The following is an 11,612-nucleotide window of genomic DNA, read 5'->3' as shown; positions in this document are numbered from 1 at the left end:
AAAAAGTCAACAGAGGATTTAATATACAGTACGGTTAGATTTTCATATACAGATTGCGACCAATGCATAACCATGCGCAATGGTATTAAAATACATGTATTAATCAAAACAAAACAGTTAACTGTCGGTGCTGTTCTAAAATTTGCAGTTTCGTTTAACAGAATATAGTGACTAGGAGGTGTATTGTTTCTACTAATGCAAGTTTTGTTGATGTGCGTTCAGGTACAATCGAGCTATTTTGCGTAAATCCCCGTAAACGCTGGCTGCTCTCGAGAGGAAGCTGTCGACGCCTGCTAAGTTAATTTTGCTTTTCTTTGTCTAATTATTGTAGCGCTCAGGGGGGAAAGTTGCCTGCAGGACTGGAGCAGTAAACTGACACCGACTCTCTGTGTGTGGTACAGGCAAAGGTTGATGGAAAACGCCTGCTTCCACTCATGTCCAAGTTAGTTATCCAGAACAATACCCCATACACACAGGTCTCATCCAATACAATCGACCACAACAGTGCTAATTCCCACCAACCACTCCTCCCCTCCCACCCCCCCCCCCATATTCACACTCTGTGAAGCTTTGCTGTCCTCTCCCTTTTCTCACTAATATCCCCTCGTTTTGTCTGTTCGCTCCTTTTAATTTGGCCACTCTCTGCTTTCGCCTACATCTTTCGCTGTCCAGCGATGCTATTCAGAGAAACCATACATTTTAAACTCCGCTCTTTGCATTATTTTCACTGTTATTTTTGTCGCTATTAAGGCAATCGAACTGGAGTGTTAAATTGAAAGCAAATATTGTTTGTGAAACACATTTTGTGAATTAATCACGTTCATTCTCATAGTTTAATTCTATTCATAATGTTTAAATATATTGATTCGGTGGTGTTTCTTTAATCCAAAGAAGAATACGATGAAATGGTCTAATATACCCGCACCTTCCACAGAATATAGATAATCGTTTGTACCTAACTTTACTCGCCGTTTTAAAATATAATTTTATCTTTGCCATTCTTCCTTTAATAAAACATAAATTGACATTGATATATCAGATCACTTGACAAAGCAAGTACTTTGAGTAAATTATAATGCTGAATATAATTTGCAATGAAAATCGGTTCGGACATAAAATGTTGATAATCAAATTGCGCACTGTTGCTGAGAAGGCTTATGGGCGCTCGAACAGAATATGGGTTATGTGAACTTGGGAGCGAAGGGGGTGCCTGTGTGCATGCGAACACGCCAGCACGTCAGCAAGTTTGTTTTGTGAATGTGTGTGTAAATGTGGTAGGGATATGCTTCCGTGCCTATGCTTTGGCAATATATACGAGTCTGAGAAATATTTGGGGGTCAATGAAAAACATAACATATTGCGCCATTATCGTATATGTCTTTGTCATTAATTGCATACTTGTTGGGGCAAACAATTGAATTTTTCATTTAATGATTGCAGAGGAAAGAGCGCTTTGTGATAATTGATCGAAGGTGGGTAACAGAAATAGAGACCAAAATACTTGTAATTTTCATAATTTTGGTCGTGCTTCCCTTCGTTAAAAGTTTTAAGTCCATATGATGTGACGGCGGCGCCATGAAATCACTATTATTTTAACAAGGCTGCAAAATGATTTGTTAAAGTTAACTCTGAATCTTTTCTCTGCTATTTCCATACAGGGTGAATCCCGAACCTATTACGCATACTTGGTACTTAGCAGAGAGAGAAAGAGAGAGGGGGGGAAAGAAGGGAGGGGAGGGGGAGAGAGAGAGCGAGCGAGCGAGAGAGAGAGAGAGAGAGAGTGAGAGAGAGAGAGAGAGATCAGGATAGTAAAATACAAAATTAAATTCGAAGGGAACATGCAGCAAATAAGTGAAATAAGAAGAAATTTTACAACGATCGAGAATAATAGAAAACAGTATAATCTCGTGTTTTGTTGGTCATTTCAACTCCGAAAGATCATTTTGGATAAAAATATTTCGCAGCCTTATTTTATAGTGTACTTTGTTCCTTTGAAAATTTGGAATGCCTCAAAAGAAATTTTGGATACATTTTGATATAGAGCCAAAGATTGGAATGCACTCTTCCCCTGACATGTGTCAATCGTGATTGAACTGGTTAAATGAGATTGATTACGCGGATGGATTTGGTGAGGATCATGCGGTACATATATAACATTGAAACAATGTATTCGCGGTTGACGGTGATCAGTTTGTGCTCAATGGACGTCTGGAATCTGGTTTCATTCGGGAGGAGGAGGCTTAAAAGAGATTTACTCGGTGATAGGTGGCCAGGTTTTCTTTGGCTGCAACAGCCACTGCGGGCAGAAGGGGTGGGGGGAGAATAGTGGGACCGCTCTGCGCTTCCTCTTCTTAAAGAGTTTGGTATTGGGATGGCCACCAGGTGGAGGACGGAGCAGTGATCTCGGGGCCACTGAACGGCTGCCAGGAATCGGAGTGTGTTTTTTTAAGTTTCCTAGAAGGGAACATAAGCGAACGCCGGCACATGAACCAGTCGCCGCCTCAAAGCAAAGGCCTGCGCGGAGCATGCAAGCATACCTCGAGAATCTGAAACTGAATCGTCTATATCTGCAGCCGACCAAGCGTGAGGAGCGAGGCTTCCAGAAATGAAGAAACTCTGTGCAGCCGATTAAATAGGAGTCTTGTTTTTTGACGTATTTCCAGTGGAATAAATGTCCTGCGGTCCAGTTAAATTAAATAGGGCGTAGCATCTACAGCAATCATTATTAGAGGAAAAATAGACTTTATTTCTTCCCCCCCCCCCCCCACCCACCCTACAACACTCTCCGGATTACATACTTTCTCTTAAAAGAAAGGGATGACGACTGAGAGTCCGCAGCAGCATCTGGATCGGCCGGCGTCAATAAGGTCCAGCCCGGTTCCTGGAGCGTTGAAATCGGCCTTAATCAGCCAGCAGTCCCCGGCCATGGAAACGTCCTCGTTAGCGAAAGTCAAGAAGACCAACGGCGGACTGCGGCGGCCGGAGAAGCCTCCTTATTCTTACATCGCTTTGATCGTAATGGCTATTCAGAGTTCCCCGACTAAGAGGCTGACTCTGAGTGAGATCTATCAGTTCCTCCAGACCAGATTCCCCTTCTTCCGGGGGTCTTACCAGGGGTGGAAGAATTCGGTACGCCACAATCTGTCACTGAACGAGTGCTTCATCAAATTGCCAAAAGGGCTTGGCAGGCCAGGGAAGGGACATTACTGGACCATTGACCCTGCCAGTGAATTCATGTTTGAGGAAGGCTCCTTTCGGCGCAGACCCAGAGGGTTCCGTAGGAAATGTCAGACCCTCAAACCTATGTATAGGATGATGAATGGCTTGGGGTTTGGTCCCTCTATTATCCCCCAAACCTTCGACTTCCAGAGTCCCACGGCTTCACTCTCATGCCATGCCAACGGTTACAACCTGGAGAGCAGCCTCAGTATGATGAGCAACTCCTTATCAGGGAACTATGATGGACTTAGCAGCGGGCACCATATCCCCCATATGTCCCCCAACCCTGGCTCGACTTACATGGCCAGCTGCCCGGCGTCTTCCGGTGGGGAGTACGGTCCTGACGGCAGCAGTAGTCCCGTGCCATCCTCACCCGCCGTGGCCAGCGCCTTGGAATGCCATTCGCCATACTCAGCCTCAGCTGCCCCGTGGTCATCCTCAGGAGGATCCCCGTACATCAAGCAGCAGAGCCTGGGCCCCATCAACTCAGTCCCTTCCAGTCTTCACTCCACCATGTCTTCCTACTCGCTGGAACAGAGTTACCTGCACCAAAACACAAGGGACCCTGCAGAAATCACAGGTATGGCACTTATGTTGTGTTTCCTATTGAGGCAAAATATCACATCCTCTGTTCCCCGCATTAAACTAACGCGTAAAACAAAATATTTGTTATTGTTTTGAAATATAATTGCTATTTTCTATTGTGAAGCACTAAAATATTCTAAATTCACTGATAGGTTACCAAGGATCAAAATGCTGTGTTGTGCACGAATGCAGGTGAAGCAAAAACGCATGCGATTTTTGTTTATATTTTTCTGTTTTTTTCATACATGTCAGAAACGGCTTCACAAATCATTACGGTGTAGTCTCTGAGGAGCAAACAGTCAAAGTGAAATCAATAAAATGTTATATGAAAATGCGAGGGCAATGAACGGAAGTAGGCAGTTTATACTGAAAGAGGGAGACCCAACAATTCATAACAGTCAAGCAGCATTAAAGGTGCACTATGCAAATGCGACCCACAATTAAAGAATTGAAAGTAATAACAGTAAATTTCTAAGTACACCAAAGGATGGATTAATATCATGGCGCGATCCGACGTGAGTTTTATTATTTAAAGTATCAGTTCTTGTAGAACACTTTGTAATTTAGTATTGAAGAGATTAAAATATTTTAACTTACATTATAAATATATATTTGAAATGAAAGCACTGCGCATTTTTTGATAATGCGCCAATCAATAGTGCAGAAAATGTAAACTTTCATAGATTTAAACCTAAATTGAAAGTTCGCGACAAAACCGTGCATTCCCCCCTGTAGACTTCAACAGCTTTGTTTAACTTCTGTGCCTAACACGCGGTAAAAAGCTAATCTTATCTAGAGTTATCGCGTGTCATTTTATCACACCACCCTCCTGCCCCTTTTAAATTTCTGCTGAAATAGCGAAATAGAAAATAGCAACGTCTACAAGATGCATAGGAACCGTGGAGACTTGAGGCAGAACTCTCCAAACAGTCGCTGAAAATGTGGGTCGGGGAGGTTAACTAAACAAAGACAGTCGCGGCCGGACCACACTGAAGAGGATTTTAGCTTGACTTAACCCAGATGAGAGCTGATGCTGTTAAAAATGTTCTGGGAACTGCTGGTCGGCAACTGCCAACAAAAAGACGTCTGTATCGGCTCCATTCATTCTCGGTCCGAGCAAAAATTGTACTGTGTGCGAGTGTGTGTGTGTGTGTGTGTGTGTGTGTGTGTGTGCGAGTGTGTGTGTGTGTGTGTGTGTGTGTGTGTGTGTGTGTGTGTGTGTGTGTGTGTGTGTGTGTGTGTGTGTGTGTGTGTGTGTGTGTGTGTGTGTGTGTGTGTCTTTGATTTCGCAAAGGCTTGGACTATTAAAAAGACAGACAAAACGTGAAACGACAGACCTGGAAAATAAACAGTAGCTAAAATTGGTAATCGGCACAGAAGGAAACTAGCCGTCTGTCCGGAGTTATGCAGAGAAGCCGTACAGGTTGTCCAGTGTGTTAATATTTTTCTATCACTTAGGGTCAACAGTACAACCTTGAACTTAAATAATGCCTATTATAATCACACTTATTACAGCATGCGTGTGTATAATTTTAAATAATGACTGCCAAATTGTTACAATTATTACTGACAGATTTATTCGAAGTTTGCATGGAATATTAACACGATTGAAATCCATAAACTGTAATATAATATGCGATACCATCGGCTCATTAATTAATGACAATCTGAATTATTATTTTAAGATGTCATGGAAACTGGGTATTATCTTGAAATATAGAATCTAATTCAAACAGAAAACGGTTGGGTTTCCGTTTCAGTTCTCGTTGATTATATACGTACTGACTGAGAAAATATACAAATCTGGAGTGAAGACTATAGATGCTTGAACTGCGTTTCAGAACTTGGGAGAAAAAGTTTAACTCGGCTGTATATTGTTTGCAACAATACAATGATTTCAGACAAAATTAAGAATGCTGGTTAGTGAAGAATCCTTTCTCTTTGCTGTGGAACAATGTCTCACTGGGGGTTATCTTTCAAATTTAACTTGTTAAAAGCAGCTGCATATTGAGAACAGGTTCCACCCAATTTCATTAGAAACAAACCATAACATTCACCAATCATGGCTCCCAGTGAAATTATTTTTCAAATGAAAAAGTCTTTTTGGTGTTTAAATAATTAGAGTAGGATACCGAATCAATCTGTGTACCTTTAACGTTTTAATGAATACATCTTGAGATATTCGGGGCAAGGGTGGTGTTTGATTAGGTTAAGAACCCGAGAGTCGTATTCCAAATTTATGAGGTCTCAAAGCAGAAGAATGAGATCAAATATTATATTTTTACAGTGGAGCAGATTTCAGCGCAAACGCACATGCGGATTTAACATCTGGGAAACAACTGTCAACTCCTTGAACGAGTGGTAGGGACGCACAAAAGAATTCATTGTTCTCGAGAATCCTGATGTTACCCCAGTGTTAAAAAAAACGCGCACAATCAATTAGCGTGCATAGAATTGTGGGGGGTAACCATAAATAAATAGCTGAAAATGATTGAAATATGTAAGTTAATCAAGATTGTTGAAATAAACTATCATTTGCAATAGCAGATAATTTATTCTTTCTTTATCCTTTCAGTGGGCATACCTCGTTATCAGACTCACTCGTCACCCGTGTGTGACAGAAAGGATTTTGTGCTCAATTTCAATGGGATTTCGTCTTTCCATCCTTCTGCCAGTGGATCGTATTATCATCATCACCATCAGAGTGTGTGCCAGGACATCAAACCCTGTGTGATGTGAAAACCCTCTTTAAATCAGCTTCAACCTAGTGCATATTTAATTTGTCTTTATCATTATTTTTATTAATATTAAATCCAAGCCAGGACTCGGCAAGGTTGATCTGGAAGCTTCACATCGATTATTGTTCGTCTACGTGAATAAGCCGCTGGGGACAGGTTTGCGACGCAGCAGCCGATTTTTTTTATGTAAAAAGAAAGCGAGTCGTCTCCTTGAATTGCTTGAATTCCTTCGATCAAAACAAGAGGAAAAAATAGGACGCGTCAAAATGTCCGGTTGAGTCTTCCTCTTAGTTAAAGTGAAGAAGTGGTGCGTATCTCAAGCATCTAATTGTTTTATAGCAGCATTCGAACCCTATATCGATATTAATGAGCAGGATGTTTAGTGATGAGCAGTAGTTTATTATATTTAAATATCTATGTTGAAATCGAAACATCAAACTTGATACCTTGACAGTATTAAGATACTGATTCGAAAGATTTTGCGAAGAATAGACGATGTTTTTTTGCCATAAACTATAATAAGGCACATGTATTCACGCACATTATGCTTTTATAAGTAAAATACATTTGAATATAATTGCACTTGAAAATGTACACTTACGGATCATTGTCAAAAGATTTTGATGTTAAAAACTAAGTTCAATAAAAAATGGGAAACATGTTTGTCTTGAAATTGACATAATTTGATTGAAACTTGTGTCATTCATCCGTGCTCCGACAGTATAAAGCCGCTGCTATAAATGTAATGGAATTTTCATAGGGACTGTTGTTTACCAGTCGTGTTGCCTGTTCCGCCGACATTCTCTGGGCTAGGCCCTCTTAGTGTAAACAACAAATGTAAAATACTGTAAATGTCTGATTTAAGTTTCCGTGACTCCTAAAGCAACACAGAGTAAAACACTCTATTCCAGATGATTTGATTAAAGGACGCGGGAGGGAAACTGGCAGATTTTAAGGCAGTATTTTGTGCGGAGCAGCAAAACTGCTCTGTCAGATAGCGTTAAGTTATTAACTTTTTAGTATAAACATCCACTTGTAAAAATGTACGTACTTTCAAATCACCAGTGATGAGCCTGCCAGTCTGAAGGGATCTGATTTAATTGTATTCACGAAGATGAATATTTTACCACCATTGGCACCTGGAATTCATCCCAAGTGGGAACAATTGACAATAGCTGCACAGTTTAGGCCGAATTATTTTTGGTCCAGATAGGATTACAGCACCCTAGACAACGCGCGCGGCTACCGTACAACGAAACGGCAAAATCAAGATTTTGAATTTCGGAAGTACTGGATTGGTGCGATTGTAAATGATAGGTTGCGGGATCGAGTAATTTTGTAAACTCGGCAGCTCCATTGACAGTTCTGCAAATAAAGAAGGGGCATACGGTGTCCAAAGCTGGGATGTGCATTTTGAAAGTGGCCACCCACCACCGCCCTGCAGGCAGAAAGGGCACGAGCCTAGATAAATTTAGCACCAGACACATGTACTCTTTAACAGGAGGTCGAGAGCCTTCAGACTCACCTCCCCTTCCACTCAATCGCCAGCAAGATAATACGTGTGTCATTTACAAGTGTTACTCGTGCCACTTCACTCTTCTGTTGTGTACTTTAGTATCCCCCCACCCCCACCCCCATAAACATTCACAATGAACTAGTTTCCAGATAAGACACATCAGTGTGCGGCCAAGTGCAAGAGAGGCGCCATTCACTTTTAATCGGCACCGATTGCGGATCAGATCTTCTACATCATATTTGTATTTCCCTGCATTCTGGCGGCTCGTTGAAAGAATGCGAAAAGAACGACTCATAAAGCCGATCGAAACTCGGTTCCATTAGTAAACATCGCAGTGAGACCTCATCTCACATTGCGGTCATTTAGCATTTCAAAGTCTTGCACAAAAGCAAACCGGGAGAAATAAACGACACTGTTTCACCAGGATGTTGCCGGGATTAGAGAGCATTAAGAGCGATCGGATGAATTTAGAATGTTCGCTCTGGAGTGCCGGAGGCTAGAAGCATATAAACGCATGAAGGGCATTAGATAGGTAGACAATCAGAGAGTCTTTTTTCCCCCAGGGTGGGAAGGGGGTGGGGATGTTTAAAAGAGATTCGTGAGGCTTGTTTTGTTTTGCACGGAGGGCGGTAAATGCTGGGAACGAGCTGCCAGGGGAGTTGGTTGAAGGAGATACGATAGCAACATTTAAGAGGCATTTAGACAGGCACGGGAACAAGCAAAGGATGGAGTGATATGGATCGTGTGCAGGCAAATGGGATTAGTTTAAATCAGCAATATGGTCGGCGCAGACATCGTAGGCCGAGGGGCTTTGATGCAAAGGTCAATGTTCTGCATTTTTAATTCCATGATTAAGGAACAATGTAGATTCTAGTTGATTTTGCATAACAGAAAAAGATTGTTGATTGACCAGAATAAAACATTTAACCAGCATCGTGTCTGTAGTGCTAGGTGTCTCATACATAAGGTACTGTACCTATGTCTTGAAATAATTCATCACCTTGGAAGAAAACCAACAAGGTGGGCTACACAATTCACTGGGACTCTCAGGTTCCATTAAATTCCAAAACCATGCATACTTGTCAGAAGGTTAAAATAATTATTTTTATTCTAATTAATACAGGGGGCGAGTCGTCTGCTTTGAGATTATACATGATCATACACAAAGTGACCAAACATAAATATATTTATTCACGTGACTTGGATTTTAATTCCCAAATTTGATTATTTATTTTATAAACGATTTGAATCCTATTTTACACCCATATCAACTTGGGCTAATGGTAAAATTGGCGCGGTCCACCACGAAAGGAGAATTTGGTACGACTCAGATTTACCAACTTTCTTGCAATTGTGAAGCGGCAAAGGCATTTTTTCTTTTCTTTTCGTTTGGCAAAACTTCGCCATTCCGTTTACATTCTAAAGTCGCTTCATACAATTTATATCTGCAGCGTTTATAAGCAGTTGATTTAGATTGTGGCTGTGTACTCGCCCGGTCAAAGAACTGAAATCGATCGCTCCCCAGTCAGAGGCTCCGGCTCAGATTCCGAACAACTGGCCCCTGCCGGAGCGCCCTCTCCCGGTCAGCCTGTCTGACAATCACAGCACCTGCCACCGCTGAGGACTCGAAGCGAGGCTTTCAATTTATTCCCAGACAAAATAAAGTTGCTCGGATTCCTCCTAAATATATTAAAATATTTAATCCCTGTTCCTTAAATTTATTTCGCGTGTCTCTATACAGAAATCTTCTCTCTCTCTCTCTCTCTCTCTCTTATCACTTACTCGCACGTCATTGCTTTTCAATTTGCTCTGGGTTCGCGTGTACACTTTTTTTCTCTATCATTACTAATGTCGCTTGTTATCTTCTGCTTATTTTGACCTGTCGGTGCTCTTATCCTCTCTTCCCTCCTTCATTCATTATTTGCTTAAGACCACGATCGGTACTGTAACGAAAATCATACCCCCAGCTCTTCACTTCTACCCGAAAATAACAGGGCCTTTTACTATTTTACATCGCGTGATGAAAAGGTAACTAGCGAAAGCCGAATCTTATACCAGGGTGCGAAAATTACTTCTAAGTCATACTCACAATTGCTATAATTAACGTTTTAAAAGCTCCAGCGTCAGTTTTCAGCGCAATTAACGCATGACACCCCCCCCCCCCCACACAAAAAAGTGATCCAACGATCAGGGGCCTTAAAATATATTCAGGGAACTAGGTTATCAGTGAAAGTAACTGAACTTCCCACTGTATACTTCAACTCGTTCTCTCAGTGCCTCCTAGAGAAGGAAACCAGCTCCCTCCCGGCGGTTCTGCCCGGCATTGAACTATGTTGTGAAATGGACCAGCAAATCACTTAAGCGTTTTTCTTTGAAAGAACTGAAAGAAAGAGGTGAGGATGAGTAGGGAATAGGCGATATATCTCGACCTCATTACATTGCGAAAAAACATTTTTTAAAACTCAGTTTGCAAAACCATTAGTTTAATCCATAGCATCTGTAACCTTTCTACAACGCAACGAACACAGAACCTACCAATCTGGCCCTCTGGCCCTTGAGAATGAAGAGAAAAAAAATTTAGAGTATTGTTGTAGACGAAGAAGTTAGTCCAATCTACTTCTTTATGATGACGCCAATAATTCTCAATCCACAATGAAAAAAAGACAGAAGTAAAAGATAGTTTTAATTATTGAATGGACTTTCCGAGGAAGGTTACTGAGACCGCTTATTCCCTGCGCTGGTGAGGGTTTATTCAAAAACAGTGTTCAAAATTTCGAGGCAGCAACTGATATATTTAATAACATTTACAAATACACTACAAGTATTTATAAAAGCGGAATATAACGAATAAAAACAGTAAGTCTGATTGTGCCATTCCGGCATATAAAACGATACAGACGAAAACAAAGAGGTTTGACATTGAAGGACAAGCCGTCCTATCACCCTCTGGGTTATAGATTTACAGAACAATTTCCCGTCCACTCTAGGACACGGCACACGACAAGGTGATTCGATTTGCTGGTACACCCCATTTATAAAATACTTAAATAGTCACGGCGGTTATTTTTAGTCAGAGTCGGCTCCCTCAGGTGCACGAAATATTAAAGAAGTTAAAAGCAAAAAAGTTTTGGGTATTGTTGTTTATCAATCTAGGGGAGTGCAAAGTGTGCTTTGCTTCTCGGGGGCTGGATACGGTTATTTGAATGGTCAGTCTTTCAAACCCGCAGACTGGCCAGTATGATTGAATTACGTAATTTGTATTGTGCATTTTACTTTGGAAACATTTCTAAAATTAGAGGGTTCTGGGGCTCTTTCCTCGCTCTACTAATCTAGTTATTCAAATAAAAACACATTTAAAGCTTCTCATGGTCGGCCTAAAATTGTACTTCGGTGTCTCAGGGGACGATTACAACGCTTAACGAATTTTAGCACAAAGCATGTTCATTTAAAATAGGGATTCGTTAAAACGTTAGCACGTTAACGGCTGATAAAGCAGTTGACCACCGATGCTCGAGAGAGTTTGCAGATCAGCAGCGCTATGTTTACTCGACCAG

At 41.3% G+C, this 11,612-nt stretch overlaps 1 protein-coding gene across 1 annotated transcript; it reads left to right on the top strand.

The window, feature by feature from the left end:
- The first annotated feature begins 2,817 nt into the window (after window positions 1–2,817).
- Window positions 2,818–6,763, top strand: LOC132378677 (forkhead box protein F2-like). The gene is made up of 2 exons (XM_059945782.1): window positions 2,818–3,799; window positions 6,380–6,763. Exons 1-2 carry the CDS (start codon window positions 2,818–2,820, stop codon window positions 6,541–6,543), a joined length of 1,146 nt encoding a protein of 381 aa, XP_059801765.1. The 3' UTR covers window positions 6,544–6,763.
- The last annotated feature ends 4,849 nt before the right edge of the window (window positions 6,764–11,612 follow it).

Source organism: Hypanus sabinus, chromosome 20 (genome assembly GCF_030144855.1).
Source record: "Hypanus sabinus isolate sHypSab1 chromosome 20, sHypSab1.hap1, whole genome shotgun sequence".
NCBI classification, from domain to species: domain Eukaryota; kingdom Metazoa; phylum Chordata; class Chondrichthyes; order Myliobatiformes; family Dasyatidae; genus Hypanus; species Hypanus sabinus.
The sequence above is the reverse complement of the archived record's forward strand: the minus strand, read 5'-3'. Positions and strand labels throughout refer to the sequence as shown.